The 19,295-nt window shown below is 37.6% G+C and overlaps 1 protein-coding gene and 1 pseudogene across 1 annotated transcript; both read right to left on the bottom strand.

The window, feature by feature from the left end:
- Positions 1-5,212: 5,212 nt before the first annotated feature.
- Positions 5,213-6,089, bottom strand: LOC122913515 (annotated as a pseudogene).
- A 5,396-nt stretch (positions 6,090-11,485) lies between these two features.
- On the bottom strand, positions 11,486-13,344 carry LOC122913514 (olfactory receptor 51A4-like). Its single transcript, XM_044260216.1, has 2 exons — positions 13,328-13,344; positions 11,486-12,425 (listed from the first exon to the last, which is right to left on the bottom strand). The coding sequence occupies exons 1-2, from the start codon at positions 13,342-13,344 to the stop codon at positions 11,486-11,488; spliced, it is 957 nt and encodes a 318-aa protein (XP_044116151.1).
- Between the last annotated feature and the right edge of the window lie 5,951 nt (positions 13,345-19,295).

Here is a 19,295-nt window from a genome sequence, read left to right as displayed (position 1 = left end):
TGAAATAAGTCGGAGAAACACAGATACCATATGATTCCACTCATATGTGGAATTTGAGAAATAAAACAAATGAGACCACAATTGGGAATTTTAATGTCATAGCATTGTGGAATGCCTTTTCTGAAACCTTTTTTGATATGGTAAGGGCATAATAGTATTAGATTAAGAGGAAGTTTGCTTTCTACAAAACAAATCACTGAATTCTTTAGGAAAGTAATGTGCATTTTTTTAATGTTCTGAACAAAAAAGAGAGAAAATAGGGGGTTAATCACCTATGATAGTAATCTTAATGTGTTCTTAATGTATTCCTGGCCAGAGAGGGAAGTTAATTGCCAACCTTCTCTCTCTTCATGGCTAGCCAAACTCTTTATGTTCTGGCCATTGTATATTTAATTTTCAGAATATAATGTTGTTTTATATCTCTTGCCTTTGCAAATGCTACCAGTGCTCTATAGTATACTTTTTTTATATATGTCTGTCTTTGCTTATATCCTAAGACAGTCAACATTTTTTTCTTTTTTTTACAATTTATTTATTTTTAGAAAAACAGTATTCATTATTTTTTCACCACACCCAGTGCTCCATGCAATCCGTGCCCTCTATAATACCCACCACCTGGTACCCCAACCTCCCACCCCCCCGCCACTTCAAACCCCTCGGATTGTTTTTCAGAGTCCATAGTCTCTCATGGTTCACCTCCCTATCCAATTTACCCCAACTCCCTTCTCCTCTCTAATACCCCTTGTCCTCCATGCTATTTGTTATGCTCCACAAATAAGTGAAACCATATGATAATTGACTCTCTCTGCTTGACTTATTTCACTCAGCATAATCTCTTCCAGTCCCGTCCATGTTGCTACAAAAGTTGGGTATTCATCCTTTCTGATGGAGGCATAATACTCCATAGTGTATATTGACCACATCTTCCTTATCCATTCGTCCGTTGAAGGGCATCTTGGTTCTTTCCGTAGTTTGGCTATCATGGCCATTGCTGCTATAAACATTGGGGTACAGATGGCCCTTCTTTTCACGACATCTGTATCTTTGGGGTAAATACCCAGGAGTGCAATTGCAGGGCCAAAGGGATGCTCTATTTTTAATTTCTTGAGGAATCTCCACACAGTTCTGCAAAGAGGCTGCACTAACTTGCATTCCCACCAACAGTGTAAGAGGGTTCCCCTTCCTCCACATCCTCTCCAACACATGCTGTTTCCTGTTTTGTCAACATTTTAAAAAAACCTCTAGAAGTCTCCCCTGCCTTCCACTGCAAAATGACAGATGGTTTGGTCTATAACCTCTTCAGGAATCTTGCAAGGTTATCCTACTTATTATGGTTCATTTCTTTGGCATCTCTTTCCCCAACCTCACTGCATTCTTTGAGAGCAGAGGATATTTTATATTTATCTCATGGTCACTCGATCCTGTGATACATCTAGTTCTTTTTCAATATTTGTTGGACAATCTGTCTTTGTCACAAAGAGGCTAAAGAAATGTAGGACAAGAACAAAACAAGTAAGAATAATCACGGGCACAAATTCTGTGCTCCAAACATTGGCTTGCTACTAGGCTTGTATTCTTCTTCTTTTTTTAGAATAAAGAATATTAAATATAATATTTTATATATATTTAATATATATATATTTTATATATATAATATATATAATATATATATATTTAATATATATATATTTATAATATTAAATATAATATTTTATTTATTTATTTGACACAGAGAGAGAGAGAGAGAGAGAGAGATCACAAGTAGGCAGAGAGGGGGTAGAGGAAAGCAGGTTCCCTGCTGAGCAGAGAGCCTGATGTGGGGCTCAATCCCAGGACCCTGGGATCATGACCTGAGCCGAAGGAAGAGGCTTAACCCACTGTGCCACCCAGGAGCCCCTAGGCTTGTATTCTTGAAGAAATAATCAATCTCAAGGCAGTCAATGTTAGTTTACAACTAGAAAGCATGAGGAACATATTTAGAGATGTATATTATACCATAACTAGTGCTTGACTATTGTTTTCTTCTGACAACAAAAAGGCAATTATATTGAAGAAAGTATTCACTCTATAAACAAACCATCTATATTCCAAATTGTTAAAGGATAAATATAAAATTAAACTGTTTTACATTCACAACAATACACAGTCATTAGAGAATTTATATTCTTCCACCAAGAGGCATCTAGCAATGTCACCTTACACTGCTTTGTTCTTTTTTCTTGCCTTCACTTTCCCTCATCCCTGTTGCAAGAGGCTTACAGATAGATACTTTCTGTATATAATAGGTGCCGAGGTTTTCTATTGTTGCCATTCTTTCCTAAACATATACTCTCACAATTCCTTTCTCCATGTTTCTCTTCCTTGCACCTAACTTTCTGTATGTATCATTCCCTCTCTTGTATATTTTTCTCTTAGTTGTAGACTGATAAACTGCAATGTAATCATGGTATGTTTCTGAGCTGCTACTTCTGTGATCACATTTCTTGAGCTCCTGAATTGCTTCTCCTGGGCTGAAGTTATTGCTCAGTTTGGTTTGTCCCTTTCGATTGCCTACAGTAGTTTAATGATAACTGAATCCACAGCAACAAATCTTTGAAATAAAACAGGGAATAACAGGACACTTAGCAGAGGATGCAGGATAATTTCTGGATGCAGCTAATAATAAGGAAAATGTTTAAAAACTTATAAGAAGTTGATTAAATAGTTATTACATGAGACTTGGAAGATACTCACCACTAATGTCAAACTGATGAATGAAAAAAGTGAGAAGTGGGATTTATATATCCCACATCTTTTTTCTCATATATATATATGAGAAAAAAAAATATATATATATCAGCTATAAGAGAGAATGAAATCTTGAAACTTGCAGCAATGTATATGGAGCTAGAGAATATTATGCTAAGTTAAATAAGTTAGAGAAAGGCAAATACCTAATGATTTCACTCACATGTGAAATTTAAGAAAACAAAGAAGCTTAGGGGGAAAAAAGAAAGAGAGAGGCAAACCAGAAAACAGACTCTTAACACTAGAGAACAAACTTATGGTCACCAGAGGGGATGTGAGCGGGGGGTGGGTGAAACAGATTATGTGGGCTAAGGGGGGGTACTCGCTGTGATGAGCTCCGGGGGTGTATAGAATTGCCAGATCACTAAATTGTACACCTGAAACTAATATTACCCTGTATGTTCACTAATTGATTTAAAATAAAAACTGTCAAAAGTGGGGAGGGCAGTATAGGTACACAATTGTTACAATTGCCTTTGTGCCAGGTTTCAGAGTTGCCTTCCTCTATCATTAATTTGATCAGTCCATCTTCTAAGAAAACTCAGAAGTGCGCTCCAATGTCCAATTCCTTGTCTGACCTTGCCCTCTCCCTAGTTTGGCTACACACATTTCCAGCCTCTTTCCCACCTCACTCCTCCACTTAAGTCCTTTGTTCTACCAGCTGAGTTTATTAGCCTCTAAATATTTCATGTGTTTAGAGCTTCATGCTGCATACTCTTTCTTTATAAGATGATTTGAAATGCAAGATTGGTTGATCAACGGGCAGCAGTCACTTGTTTAAAGGATACATATTTCCAAATGATAGTGTAGATTCTTTTCTTTGTGTTAGCTGAGCTTAAGACAGAATATGATAATTTTAATGTTGTAAAATTTGAGCAATACCTATAATTCCTACAGCTTGGAAATGATGTTTTGTTGTTTTGTTTTATTTTAATCCTTCCTACCTAGTGTACCCAAATTAATCCTCAAATTTTCGGTCAGGGATTAACAGTAACTCAGGTCACAGTGGGGTCCCACTGATGACAGTACTGCTTGGCCTCCTCTCTCGGGCTGCATAGATCCCATGTCAGCGATATTCAATATGTACTGACAAACACTGAATGAATGAAAAATTTATAACCTCATCTTGCAGGGCTGTGTCTTCAAATTAAATAAAATTTATGCAAAAAAATACCCTTAAAAGATGATTTTAAAACTATGAGCTCATAGATACCATTTTTGTTAGAATCATAAGGTTGCTTTCTTGTTTATCAAGAGGGAAATGTAAAGAAAGAAAGGATTTAAATCTAACCAGAAGCATGCAGGGTTAGTACAGGCTGTGGAGAAAGACTGATGGAGGCCACCGTTTTTTCTCTGATGCCTACCTCAAGCTCAGTAGACACATATTCCCACACCCAGAAGCATCTTATATTATCACATAAGGGGACAACTATGACAATAGCAAACCACATCACTCAATATCTAGGTCAGTGTTCTTTTCTTGGAGTTTCTTGCTGTGACCTGCACCTATCAACAAGTTGATTCTCATGGTTGGCAGGATCATGAATTTCCACCTATGCATTCACATGTCTTGCACTTTTTAGAAAATTGGACTGCTGGCATTCATGCTAAGCACTGGGGAAGCACACAGACTCATAATACAGACCTGGCTTGCTTGAGTTTATCAAAAGGGACTGACACCTGTGACTATCAGGAAACTTAGCAGCAAATGGGTAGGCACATCATTGTACCACACATCACAATAAAGAGGAACTAGAGGTGGCACACAGTTACTAGAGTTGTGCTGATGAATAAACACACTGATGTATGCTGACTCACACAATCTAGCCATCCTCGATGTTTTCCCAGGGGCCCAGAAACCTCTGGAGAGTCCAGCTTAACAGGATGTACTCAGAAGAAAAAGAAAATTCCCCACAGGTGAACCTTTAGAAGGGACCAGAGACCATGAGAGTGTCAGAATTAGTCATTTGTGGAGAACACTCTGAAGCCTCCTCTGCTCCTTCTGGTATGATTATGGTCACCCCACCCATGATCCCAGAGTGCCAAGTGAATAATAGAGCAGTTTCAGATTATGTAACTAAGCCTTTCTGTGTCTGCCTCCTCCACTAGATTTACTTCCTGAAAGTTACAGGGTTTTTCTTCTACAAGATGAGAACATTCTGAAATTTTAATTGTCATTGAGCATCTTCAAGATCAAAGGGTTTTAAATGCAGATACAGATAGAGTTCACTATGGGGTTTTATAAAAATGCAGATGTCTAGGTCCTATTCAAGACTCACTGACTCTCTTTACTTGATGTTCTTGGTGTATGTTTGATATTTGCTTGTTACAATGTATATATTGTCTCTCATGACTACTGTGAGTCAAGGTACTTTCCTCAGAAAAAATTCTTTTTATCAATTTTTATACAAAAATGTAATATCTACTATCCTTGAACATCTGCTTTATCATTATTTTTAGAGATGATTATCAAGAAACTCATTTCTTGTAATGACTTAATTACATTGAAGAGAGGTGAGACATGTCTGACAAAGCAATAGATAATGGCCAAGCTGACGATGAGCACTGTACAGATGTGTGAAACAGAAGTATTGAGGACCTTGAGTTGCTCCTTTTGGGATGCAATTACCAGCACAGTCTTGAGGATCAGAATGTAAGACATAGTAATGAGCATAAAGTCTACCATAAGGCAGAGTACTCCAAAAAAACCATAGAAGACATCAATTTGGTTGTCAGAGAAGGCCAACTACATGACATCCTGGTGGAGACAGTAGGAATGGGATAATTGGCTTTTTCTACAAACTTCTCAGAGAGAAGGGTAAGGAAAGAACCATGAGGAAATGCCTGAAAACTAATGCCATTCCTATTTTTGCAACTCTGACAGGAGTCAGGATGGAACTGTATATCAGAGTGCTGTGGGTGGCTAGAAAGTGGTTAAACGACATGATCAGGAGCACTGAGGACTCAACTACTATGAATCCATGGGTGAAGAATTCCTGAGCAATGCAGGCATTGGAAGAAATTACAGGAGCATCGAATAAGAAGATCCTCCCCATGGTGGGTAGAAAAGAGAAGGACAAGTCCAGGTCAGACAAGGCCAACATGGAAAGGAAGTAGTACATGGGCTCATGCAAGGAGGGCTTTGTCATGATAACAAGAAGGATGGCACAGTTTCCCAAAATAGTAAAAAGATACATGCTTCAGATGGGGATAGAGATTCAGATGTGTGCATATTCCTGCCCTGGCATCCCAACCAGGAAGAAGGTGGTGATTTCAACATATGCTATGTTGATAATGGACATGATACATTTAGAGGGCTCTACAATGAGAGAGATAGATGCAGAGTTAGTAAAATATGAGGATCTGAAAATATCACAGAAAAACAGCAGTTTTTGAAGAGCTTCTTTCAGCTTTTTTGACAGAACAAAGCATTTATGTGGCTGCCATACAGTGAAAAATACATGCCACTTTGAACTAGAATTTTCAGATATCCTAGCTTAGAAAAATTACTGCTGGCCATATTTTCCCTATAAAGAAACTGGATCTTTATTTTGCATTCAAGATTTTATTTATTTATTTGACAGACAGAGATTACAAGTAGGCAGAGAGGCAGGTAGAGAGAGAGAGGTGGAAGCAGGCTCCCCGCTGAGCAAAGAGCCCAATGTGGGGCTTGATCCTCGGACCCTGGGATCATGACCTGAGCTGAAGGTAGAGGCTTTAACCCACTGAGCCACCCAGGCGCCCCTTTATTTTGCATTCAGATACAAGTCTGAATTCATTTTTTTGTAGTGTTTTAATAACCAATCGTCAATCCCATCCCTTTTTTAGTTTTTTAAACAAAAACTTGACAAGTTTTTGTTTAAATTCTAGCTAGTTAACATATAGTGTAATACGAGGTTCGATAGCAAAATTGAGCGATTCATTGCTTACATACAACACCTGACACTCATCACAACCAGTTCCATTGAGTTGTCTATTGTTTTGTTTTCATGTCCTAGATCTACTATTGGGTAGAATATATGATTCCCAAAGTGACACTTATTAATGGCAAAGGGATTTCATACTCTTTTTCTTCCTAACCCTTCCCACAAATGTATATAGCCTTCTCAAAATTAAACTCTCCTTAATTCTGTTTCTTGCCATCTGAAAATTGGTTATTTAAACCTTCTTTAAAAATTATTACTATTTCAAATAATGTATATATTTGTCAGGGAAGTCCTTGTAGAGATTACTGACAGATTATACCTCATTTCTCTCAGCCTGGAATTTGTGGAACACTTGTGTAGTGTTGCCAGAAGAATAATAACCTGGTGTGGTAAATATTGCAATTTAGGAGGATTTAAATACTATTGAAGGCTGATCCTCCAAAAAGTAAACAGTCTTTTTAACTAGTCTCTGAAAGGAAAATTCTTCCGGGAGACTTTTGGAGGCTTCTTCCTGCTCTATATGAAGTTCTGTGCTGTTGATTACCAAAAAATTTAAAATAAAATACAAATTTTAAAAAATTAAAATATAAGTGAAAGCTAAAAAGAAGGATATCTGGGTACTCACCAGAAAGTGGATATTTTGGAGAGCTTCTTTGAGAGTAACTGAAGGCTTTCAGTATAAAATCGCAGAAGTCATTGAATTTGTCTGCCAGGAAGTCTTCTCCTCATATAGGAGGGCTTCCCCCTTTTTATTTCCCCAGTCACCAGCTCTAGGGGCATTGAACTCTCTGGAGATTGCAACCAGGCTGCATCTGTTCTGAAAATAAGCAGGAAATGCAGAGAAAGTTAATACCAAGGACATGTAATAAGCACCTAGACCATGAATTAGGAACTGTGTTCATTAGAAAGAGGACCTTAGTAACCAGGTATGGAAGAGACATGGTAGTGGTAAATGCTGAGCAAAATCTCTGAGACTTCTGTTTGATATTTGGCTCAGATATTCCTCTGCCCATCAGAGTCAAAGCAGAGATTCTGGGAGTTGAGTTTGTGTCTTTAAAAAAGTGATGCAAGACAAATACCCTATGATGTGTATTTTAGCCTAGACTTCACTCAAGTTGGATTCATCCTTCCAGATAGTCCTGGATCACTAATTAAATATCTCTGTAAACCAATATATCCAAATTAGACATCATTTTCTCCTTTCCTAAATCTGCCTCTTCTTAGGGACTCATCATAAAAATACACTTTGATGCTCAATTTTCACAAACCAAAAATCTAAGCCCTTTAATCTCTTCTTTCCCACCTTCATCCTTTTTTCCCCCCACTTATTTGTTTTATTTCTTAAATTCCACATATAAGTGAAACCAAATGGTATTTGTCTTCCTTTGACTTATTTTGCTTAGCATCATACTCTCTAGATCCACTCATGTCATTGCAAATGGCAAAATTTCATTCATTTTTATGGCTGAGTAATATTTCATTGTATGAATATACCACATCTTCCTTATTCACTCATCAATGGACAAGAGTAAGTTAGTTTTATCTTTTTGAAGATCCCACTTTTTTTTTTAAAGATGTTATTTATTTTTGAGAGAGAGAGAGAGAACACAAGCAGTGGGGAGGGGAAGAGGGAGAAGCAGTTACCAGGCTGAGTAGGGAGCCTGATATGGGACTCTCAATCCCAGGACCCTGGGTCATGATCTGAGCCAAAGGCAGTCACTTAATTGACTGAACCACTCAGGTGCCCAAGAATAAGTTGGTTTTAAAAAGCCAGTCAGCAATATATAAAACTGAGATCCTACACACTTGAAAAAATAATTTATATTAATACAAAATACCATTTATGTCAGTCACGGTGTTTAATCAGTAAAATCAAATATGTAAAAATAAATACAATAACTTTATTTATTTATTTATTTATTTGACAGAGATCACAAGCAGGCAGAGAGAGAGGAGGAAGCAGGCTCCCTGCCAAGCAGAGAGCTGGATGCAGGGCTGGATCCCAGTATCCTGGGATCATGACCTGAGCCAAAGGCAGAGGCTTTAACCCACTGAGCCACCCAGGCACCCCAATACAATAACTATTTTAAGATAGCTACACTGATAAATTCAAAACCTTGCACAAAATTTCAAGAAGATCTATGTAAGTAGAGAGATCAGACTCATTCGTTAGAAAACGGTGTCGCTAACAATTCTTCACAAAGTAACGTTGGCTCAGCAAAATCCTAATCAAGCCCTAATAGCTTTTATTGTAGAAATTGACAAGGCAATTGTAAACTTTGTGTGGAAATGCAAAAGATCTACACTATGCAAGATTAGAAAAACGTTGTTGGATCTCACTAACTCTAAAGCTACATTTATTTAGGGGTGTGGTATTGACACAATGTTGGAGGAATTCATCAGGAGGATCTGACTGTCAACTGATCCATTAGCTGGGCCTGGATAATTGGAGGGTCCTCACCCCCCACCCAATCTTCAGAATGTACATTCTGTGCACCATTCCCACAGTGGGAGCTCTGAAATGCTCAAGGACATAGCCTCGAGAAAGCATGGTGTTATTGAGACCATCTGGATGGTGTACATGACTGAACCCCACTAAAGCCTCTGTATAAACTTTTTAAGATTCTGGAGGCAGGTGTGGACATTTACTCATTTTAGGACTCCCAAGACAAACCTCATATATATTTCCATGCTTACTAAACCTGCCACCTACAAATGTGGAGGGCTCTGCCTCTTTCTTTGGTCTCTGCTTGCCCTCCCTGTATGGGGGTCCTTTTCAGATTTTACCTGAGAAATTCCTGAGGTTGCAAACCAACACACAAGAAGGAACAGAATGACAGTGAAAAAATTCAAAAGGGAAATTTTTTTTCAATAAAAGAAGCATAGACCTAAGCATTAAACATAAAAGGATATAATGTAGAAGAAAAATTATAAAAAAAATTCATGACTTTGGAATAATTGAGGTTCTAAAAAGATTAGCCCTGAAGTAATAATAATCACTTATAATTAAGAAAAGGGAAGAACTTCTGGCACTGAACAACACTTTTAAGAAGACCAAAAGACAGTCCATTCATGAGGAATAAATAAAGATTACACATATCTGACAATAAATAAAGATCACACATACCTGACAAAGGATGTATAAAGGACTCCTAGAAATTAGTAAGTAGTGTAAAAAAAAAAAGTGTACTTGAACTCTCACATTTTAATTTGCATTTAGGAAAATAAAAATTAACATCATAATGCAATACCATAACATAAATACTACAGCTGCAACAAGAAAACACATCTCTAAGATTATCTATAGGAATTTTATTTATAACAGTTAAAATTTGGAAACAACTCCAATATCCATCAATAAGATAATAGGTTAAATACAATTTTGTATTCTGATTTAATTGGTCTGTGATATTATATAATATCCAGACTTTAAAAAGCTCCCAAGTGATTCTAATGCCTTGCCAAGATTGAAAGGAAGACTTTTGTTGGCTCTTACATAGGTGCTGTCAGTTAAGATGATATATATCAGCATACTTGTCTGTCTTCTTAAAGGTAGCATTCCAAAGATGACTTACTATTTCCATGATGAATTGTATTCTCTAAGTACACTAATTCCTAATTCTTGTATATAAAAGTATAAATGACCTGAGCCGAAGGCAGAGGCTTAATCCACTGAGCCACCCAGGTGCCCCACTTTTAGTTTAATTTCTATCCAAGTAATTAGTTTGTAGAAGTGAACTTCATATCAATGGAGATTTGCATACATACTTTAATGGGTTCTTTGGCTTTCTTATCATGCATTATATTTGTGTCTTCACAATGTTCTAGGATTGCTATGCTTTTAACAAACATATGATAAACAATTCATATGTTCCAGGTACTTTGCTAGACACTGAGCACAAAGATGGAAATTTAAACATTCTACTTCAATCACATATGCAGGGATGGAGGATCTAGACAATTAAGAAATAATACTACTGCTTAGGTATGTAACTGGGGAAAAAAAGAATACTATACAAACTTTCAAGGAGCAGCTCACCCAATATGTATACTAAAGGGGGAGATTTATTAAATATATTGCAGAGAACTTAAAATATAAATCGATGACATATTGCTCATCTGCTACTGTATTTACATTTAGTACATGTTTCACAGTACTTGAGACAGGAGCATTTTTATGATTTATTTGAATTTCTGTAGAAATATACACACAAACATACATATATCAGTCCCTAACACACAAACATACATACATACACAAAAACACACAAATACACATACAAATGCACACAAACTAGGGGATGTTTAGGGGATGCTGATGCTGTGTGTGTGTGTGTGTGTGTGTGTGATTAATCTTTCAATTCATTTCAGTTAGAGCTGATCATGCCCAAATTAGAGTTATGTTTGCTTTTTTCCCAAATGGACATACTAATTGTCTTTTTTTTTTTAGAATACTAAATTGAAAAATTTATATACTCAAATTAAGAAGGTACTTCTGTAACTATTGTTGACATAGTCATATAGCTAGTTGTGAAGAGAGGTAAAGGAATAAAGGAGGCAGAAAATGTAGTGGTCAACATATTACAACCCCAAGACATGTTGGATATTGTTGCTGCTAAATGAAGTCAATACTTTGAAATGTGATGAGCCTGCTGAGTATATGAAATATATATTTTTGTCAATCTCTATTACTTCCCTGTCATTACTGTACCCCTACATTTGCTCAAACATTGCCAAGAGAGCTGAGCATTCATTGCAGCTCAAGTTTCTCATCAACCTTGTCTCTCACATAATTTCATGAGAATCAGATTTCTAATCTGATGACTCTTCAGAGAGTACACAATAGGATTCATTAGAGGGGGAACCAGAAGGAAAGTATCAGTTATGATGACCCTAACAACTGGAGAAATATTTTTGGCAAAGCGGTGAATAATAGCCAAGGTGATGATTGGCACATAGAAGATCAGCACAGGAGAAATATGGGAAATGCAAGTGTTGAGGACCTTGATGCAGCCCTTGTGTGAGGCAATGCCCAGAACAATTTTCAAGATCAACAGGTAAGACACAGATATGCATACCAAGTCTAACATAGCTGTTAGAGCTACAAGCAGTCCATAGATGACATTTACCCTGTTGTCCGAACAGGCGAGCTTCATGACATCCTGGTGGAGGCAATAGGAGTGGGATAGAAGGTTTTTCCTACAGAATTTCAGCCTCTTTAGAATAAAGGGGGAGGGGAAAACCAGTAAGAGACTTTTTATGGCAAATACAAGAACAATTTTAAAGACTCTGACACTGGTCAGGATGGAGGTGTATCTGAGAGGACTGTAGATGGCTATCAAGCGATCGATGGACATGACAAGAAGTACTGATGACTCCATAGCTGAGAATCCATGAATGAAGAACTCCTGGGCATAGCAGGCATCAGGAGAAATTCCAGTGGCATTGAACAAGATTCTCAGCATGGTTGGAAGGGAGGAGATGGACAACCCCAGGTCAGAAAAGGCCAGCACGGAGAGGAAATAATACATAGGCTCGTGCAGAGAGGTCTCTGTTTTTATGAAAAAGAGGGTGGTGCAGTTCCCCAGGATGGCAAGGGGGTACATGAAGGAAATGGGGACGGAGACCCAAATGTGAGCATGCTCCATCCCTGGGATCCCAATGAGGAAGAAGGTAGAGATTTCCCCTTCAGAGGTGTTAAAGACTGACATTGTAGGAAAGTGAGATGAGGTTGTGGGTCTCAGAAGAGTCTTCTTGCTATGGCAAAAAGTAGTTTGCTTAAATGCATATTTGCATAACCACTTGGGTCAATGGAAATCTTATAATTCCACCTATTCTTCAATAATTCTTAGGATGAAAATAAAACATTTTGTAAAGTATGGACAGGAATAATATCATAACATGTAAGTAATGTAAGTAACATGTAAGTAAGATACAGGAACATGAATATATACCTATCCCTCATATATTCATCAGTAGATGGATATAAATATTCAAAATGTTTCCCCTAGACTCAGCACATAAGAAGGAAACAAAATTTGTCAGACTCTATTTCCTACAGCGTATTTTTTTTAAAGATTTTATTTATTTATTTGACAGAGAGAAATCACAAGTAGACAGAGAGGCAGGCAGAGAGAGAGAGAGGGAAGCAGGCTCCCGGCTGAGCAGAGAGCCTGATGCAGGACTCGATCCCAGGACCCTGAGATCATGACCTGAGCCGAAGGCAGCAGCTTAACCCACTGAGTCACCCAGGCGCCCCTCCTACAGCATATTTTGTTAGGATAATGACTCTCAATGAATTTGGAAATGATATGCATTAACATAGGTTCAGATCAAGAACATCACACTATAGATGCGTGTGCAGTATTTGATATTTAACTTTTATGAAACTGTATTGTTTTTAAAATGGTGGTAGGACAATTGCATATTCACAAGCAAAAGAATGAATTTAGACACTACCTCACACTATATACAAATTATTTCTAAATATGAGACTTAAATACAAGAGCTATAATAGTAAACCCATTTGAAGAAAACAAATGAGTAAATCTTTGTGAATTTCAGTTAGGAAAAGTTTTTGTATGGCACAAAAAGTATAAACAAAAAAAATGCATAAATTGGACTTGATCATACTTTTTCTTAAGTTTGTGATTCAAAGTACACCATTGAGAAACTCAACAGACAACCCACAGAATAAGAGAATATATTAGCAAATCCTATATCTAAATGTGTATCTAGAATTTAGAAAGAATCTTTATAACTCAAAAATGCAGATGTAAGTGATCTTCCACATCATTCGTCATTGGGAAAATGCACATCAAAACCACAACAAGATAGCATCCCACACCTTTAGGCTGGCTAAAATTTAAAAATAATAATAATATGTTTTGGCAAGGGTTTGGAGAAGTTCTACCTTTGTACATTGCTGATGGAATTGTAAAATGGTATGCCAACTTTGTAAAAGGGATTGGAAAGTTATGGTAGAACCACAGTTAATATTTTAGATTTATTGGTTATTTTTATCATCTAGGAGCTGAACATAATGCTTTCCATAATGAGACCACAAACTGGAAGTTTAAAATCCACACTGATTGTAAAATTCACCCTATGATATGATAAGGGTGTAAGAATTTTAGCTTAAGAGAAATGTTGATAAGAAAGTTATTTAAAAAAAAAGAAAAAAAGAAAGTAATTTAGTTTTTTCTGGGGCACCTGGGTGGCTCAGTGGGTTAAGCCGCTGCCTTCGGCTCAGGTCATGATCTCAGGGTCCTGGGATCGAGTCCCGCATCGGGCTCTCTGCTCTGCAGGGAGCCTGCTTCCTCCTCTCTCTCTGCCTGCCTCTCTTCCTACTTGTGATCTCTCTCTGTCAAATAAATAAATAAAATCTTAAAAAAAAAAGAAAGTAATTTAGTTTTTTCTATGTAGTGAACAAAAAAGAGAAAATGCTGGACGAAACATTTTTAATAGTGATCACAGTCTAGAGGAGGTTATTAATTACCAGTCTCCTGACTTCTATGGCTAACTCTCCTCTTCATGTCCCAGTCAGCTTCTTTCAATTTCCAGAATACTATACTATTTCAAGTATTTTGCTTTTATGTATCATAAAACACTCTTCTTTTCCTTTCCTGCCTTTGTCCAAATCCTTAATTAGATATCATGTCCTTTAGAATACTTTCCTGGAACATTTCTTCACCTTACTTCCAAAATACTGTGAAACAAACTGAGGGTTTGGAAGGGGAAAGGGGAGGGTGGGTTGAGTGAGCCTGGTGGTGGGTATTATGAGGGCACATATTGCATGGAGCACTGGGAATGGTGCATAAACAATGAATTTTGGAACACTGAAAAAAATTTAATTTAATTAAAAAAAAACAAAATAGAATATGCTTTTCTTTATGACCTTTTACGAGTTTAGGAGTATTTATTTGACATTTATTTCACATCTGTTCCTCCCACTTCACTGATCTGTTTGTGGTCAGGGTGTATTTATCTTGATGTTCCTTGATGCTTTCACCCATTTGATTATCAATAAATATTTGTTGGATAAATATACAGCATTGTTTTAAACTAGAGGCTAAAGAAATGAAGGACTGAAGTGGAATATGTAAGGATAACTGCTAGGCATGGGTGCCTGCCTCATGCCGGCACCCACCCCATACTCCAACCTTGGCTTGCCATCCAACCTGTATTTCTGTGGGAATCTTGGAGAGTCAATGTTAGTTACAAGTGGAAAAACATAAGGACTAAAAGAGAACATTTAAGTAAAAGAGATACATTTTAATATAACTGGTGCCTGGCTACCACTTTGTGCTGGCATGAAAGCAGTATTATTGAAGATAACTTGTTGACATTATTTAAAGAAGCTGTAAATGTTCCAAAGTGTTAAAAGGTACATTGTAAATAAACATAAATTTAACACATAAGATTTACTTTTATACCAATTCCTGATCACTAGAGAACTGATGCTCTCCCATAAAGTGATACATAGGTCAATTGTTTATTATGCTGTCTTGTTCTTTTCTCTTCCTCTCTTGTCCTCACATATGTTGCCAAAGTCTTGTAGATTTCTTTTGTATATAATCAGTATCAACTAGTTTGTAATGTTGTCTCTCTTTTCTATACCTTTGTTCCTTCATTCTTGCTTTTATCTTTTCTCCATTCCTCTTTTTTTTTTCAAGATCTTATTTATTTCTTTACTTGAGAGACAGAGTGTGAGTGGGGATAGGAGCAGAGGGGAGGGGAGGAAGAATCTTAAACAGCACAGAGCCCCACACAGGTCTCAATTCCAGGACCCTGTAATCATGATCTGAGCTGAACCAAACCAAGAGTCATATGCTCAACAATAGAGTAGCCCAGGCATCCATGCATTCCTCTTCTTTTGCACATAATATTGTGTGTGTGTGTGTGTGTGTGTGTGTGTGTGTGTGCACATCTATCTCCTGTACCCTTTTCTTATCTCTCCTTCACAGTCCATAAGCTGCTTGCACATGCCTGCTGCATTTCTAAGCAGCTATTTCTGTGATCACTTCTGTTGAGCTTTTGAGGTTTTTTTATTGTGTTTTTTTTTTTTTCTGGGCTTCATTCATCTTTGTAGATTAAATTCCTTGCTTAATTTAACTTCTGTCTCTGTGTCACCTATTAGTGATTTAGTGGTAAATATATCCACAGAAAAATATAGTTTGGAAGTAAATGCATATAGAATTTTATGCTAAATAGTGGAGAATACAGAGGAAGTTCTAAATGCAGTTAGCACACAAAAAGAAAATAAAAGCCTTATAAGCAATCAATTGGTCAGTACATTCCGGATTGAAAGGTACTCGCCACCAGTATCACAGAGGCCCTGTGTGTGCATGGGTGTTACAAAATGCCTTTTGTGCCAGCTGCCAGATTTGCCTTTCTGTAATGCAAATCCATTCATCCGTTGAAGGGCATCTTGGTTCTTTCCATAGTTTAGCGACTGTGGCCATTGCTGCTATAAACATTGGGGTACAGATGGCCCTTCTTTTCACGACATCTGTGTCTTTGCGGTAAATACCCAGGAGTGCAATTGCAGGGTCATAGGGAAGCTCTATTTTTAATTTCTTGAGGAATCTCCACACTGTTCTCCAAAGAGGCTGCACCAACTTGCGTTCCCACCAACAGTGTAAGAGGATTCCCCTTTCTCCACATCCTCTCCAACACATGTTGTTTCCTGTTTTGTTAATTTTGGCCATTCTAACTGGTGTAAGGTGATATCTCAATGTGGTTTTAATTTGAATCTCCCTGGAGTATTATGCCTCCATCAGAAAGGATGAATACCCAACTTTTGTAGCAACATGGACAGGACTGGAAGAGATTATGCTGAGTGAAATAAGTCAAGCAGAGAGAGTCAGTTATCATATGGTTTCACTTATTTGTGGAGCATAACAAATAGCATGGAGGACAAGGGGCGTTAGAGAGGAGTAGGGAATTTGGGTAAATTGGAAGGGGAGGTGAACCATGAGAGACTATGGACTCTGAAAAACAGTCTGAGGGGTTTGAAGTGGCGGGGGGGTGGGAGGTTGGGGTACCAGGTGGTGGGTATTATAGAGGGCACGGCTTGCATGGAGCACTGGGTGTGGTGAAAAAATAATGAATAATGTTTTTCTGAAAATAAATAAATTGGAAAAAAAAAATTAAGGCAAAAAAAAAAAAAAAAGAAAATCAGAATAACCTCCACTTCCCCAAGTCAGATCCCTTCCCTGAAGTTCAAGGCCCTGCTTTCTCCCATATTAAGGGGGTGTCTGTTGACTTTCTTGATGATGTACTTTGAATTACAATAAAACTCCCACCCTCTTGGACTGCCTTACAGCTCCACCCATGTCCTCTACTGATGCCGGTGGGCTGTTTAGCCCCAAACACAATGTAGGATAATGCTTTTGTCCTCCCTGCTAGTGCTGCAGAAGGTGAGCTGAAGAGAAAGAGTGCAGTAATAGGCAAAGTAGTCATTTCTTTAAAGGATATATATTTTTATATAAGAGTATAACATTTTTATTTTACAAAGATGAACTTAGGGCAGAACTTGGCATTTTCAATAATACAAAACTTGAGCAACACTTGTTTTTTTCTGGTTGGAATGCCAGTTGTGGCTTTGTTGCCGTTTGTTTGTTTTAACCCTGCCTACCTTGTGAACACAAATTAATCCAAACTTGAGGTCAAGGGCTAACTCAGTAATGAAAGAAATGGTAACTCAGAGCATAGTGTGCTCTTGCTAATAATATTACTGTTTTTCCTCCTTCCTCTAGCTTATTGTGTCCCATATAATCATATATCATTTCCCATGACATCCAATGAATGAATGAAAAAATCATATCTTCAACTTGGAGGACTCTAAAATCAAGTGATTAAGTGGAATTTGTGCAAAACCTAGCCATATGTGATTTAGTAAAATCTGTGAACTTAGATCAAGCGGTTTGCCTTTCCCTCTACAGGATGGCATGATCCAATCAGTTTAGGGCCTGAATAGAGCAAATAGCGGGAGGGAAGAAGAATTCAGTCCTTCCTGCCTGATTGCTTGAGCTAGGACATCAGACTGAATTATACCACTACCTTGCTAGAACTTCCAGCTTCTAAGTGGCAGATTATGGGACTTCTCAGCCTCCACATATAATCCTCAGCATCCAAGACATATCCTATTCCTTCTGTTTCTTTGAAGAACTCTAATCAAGACAGTGGTATTGCCAAGGTCTTAAGTATATCCTGAGATTGAAGCCAGTATTAAACGTAAAATACTAACAGTTCATCAAGGACACTATTTATCCATCTGAATGTTCTTGATCAATAACATCTAACTGTAACATTAGGGTCTTCAGGTACTTACCGAGGAGTGGGCCATTAAGTCTACACTTCAGGTTCCGATATATGAACCAAGAATGAAGCCACTCCAATCCCAGCCTCGGGTACACAGAATTATCATGACTTCTGATACTAGTCCTTCCTTCATAATGCTTTGTTACTGGCCTTTTGGGATGATAATGCTACCTCCAGAGGGAATAAAAAGCCCAGCTGTATACTTTAATGAATCCTTAACTGGATGCAAGAAGAGTCAGGTGAATTGCCATAATGCAAATGATTTAGCCATTTTTTTAGGGAAAAAAAGAGAGTATGAGAGTGTCTGGGTCCCATTATGCTGCATTAATTGCTCCTTGCCTGCAGTTTCAGAACATTCTGTTCTTGGCTTTTTCCCAGCAGTTGTCACATTGTATTATTCTGTCATTATGTTAGTGATACTATAGTTGGTTTATTGGTTTTTTCATTCCTGTTTTTTAATTTTTTTTTTTTAAGAGAGCACAAGTGGTGGGAAATGGCAGAGGGAGAAGGAGAAGCATTCTCTCCAATGAGCAGGGAGTCCCAAGTGGGGTAGACCCTGAGACTCCAGGATCATGACCTGAGCTGAAGACAGGCAATCAACTAACTGAGCCACCCAGGGGTTTTTTAATTCTTACAGGAGCAAATTATTACTTTTAAAAGATAAGGGAATAATATTTACTTTTAAAATACTGCCCAATGTTCTGGTTTCTCTTCAGATCACATAAATCTTTCGCCTTTTTTAAAATACTGCCCGATACTGAAAATAAATAATACTGGCATGTTTAATACAAAAGTGAATGTTGACCTCTCTCTCTGCTCCACAACCATAACCAAGGATAATCTCCATTGACCATTTGAAATGATTGATTCCATGGATCTCTCTCTCAATATACACACACACATACACACTACATGCACACATTTTGTTTGAATTATTTTTTTAGAATTGAAATAATTCTACAGCACTGTTATTCAGCTGCCTCCTTCAATAAATCATACATAAAAAATACATGACTACATATGCATCCACATTATTCCCTTCAGTTGCATAATATATATTCCACAAACAAATTTTCCTTTTATTTTAAGTGTTGATCCCCTACATGGAGACTTAAGTGGTGCACCTTGTGATCACTTTGGGTGAAAGAGGAAGTATCCTGAGGCTGGCTCATATACAGAATCATTGGCAGTGCTGAATTAGGGCTGGTCAGGAGACTGACAGGAAAAGACTGAAAAACCAGAGTCTAGGAGGTCTGG

Source organism: Neovison vison, chromosome 7 (assembly GCF_020171115.1).
Source record: "Neovison vison isolate M4711 chromosome 7, ASM_NN_V1, whole genome shotgun sequence".
Lineage (NCBI taxonomy): Eukaryota > Metazoa > Chordata > Mammalia > Carnivora > Mustelidae > Neogale > Neogale vison.
Note: the sequence above shows the minus strand (reverse complement) of the source record. Positions and strands in the feature narration are given on the sequence as shown.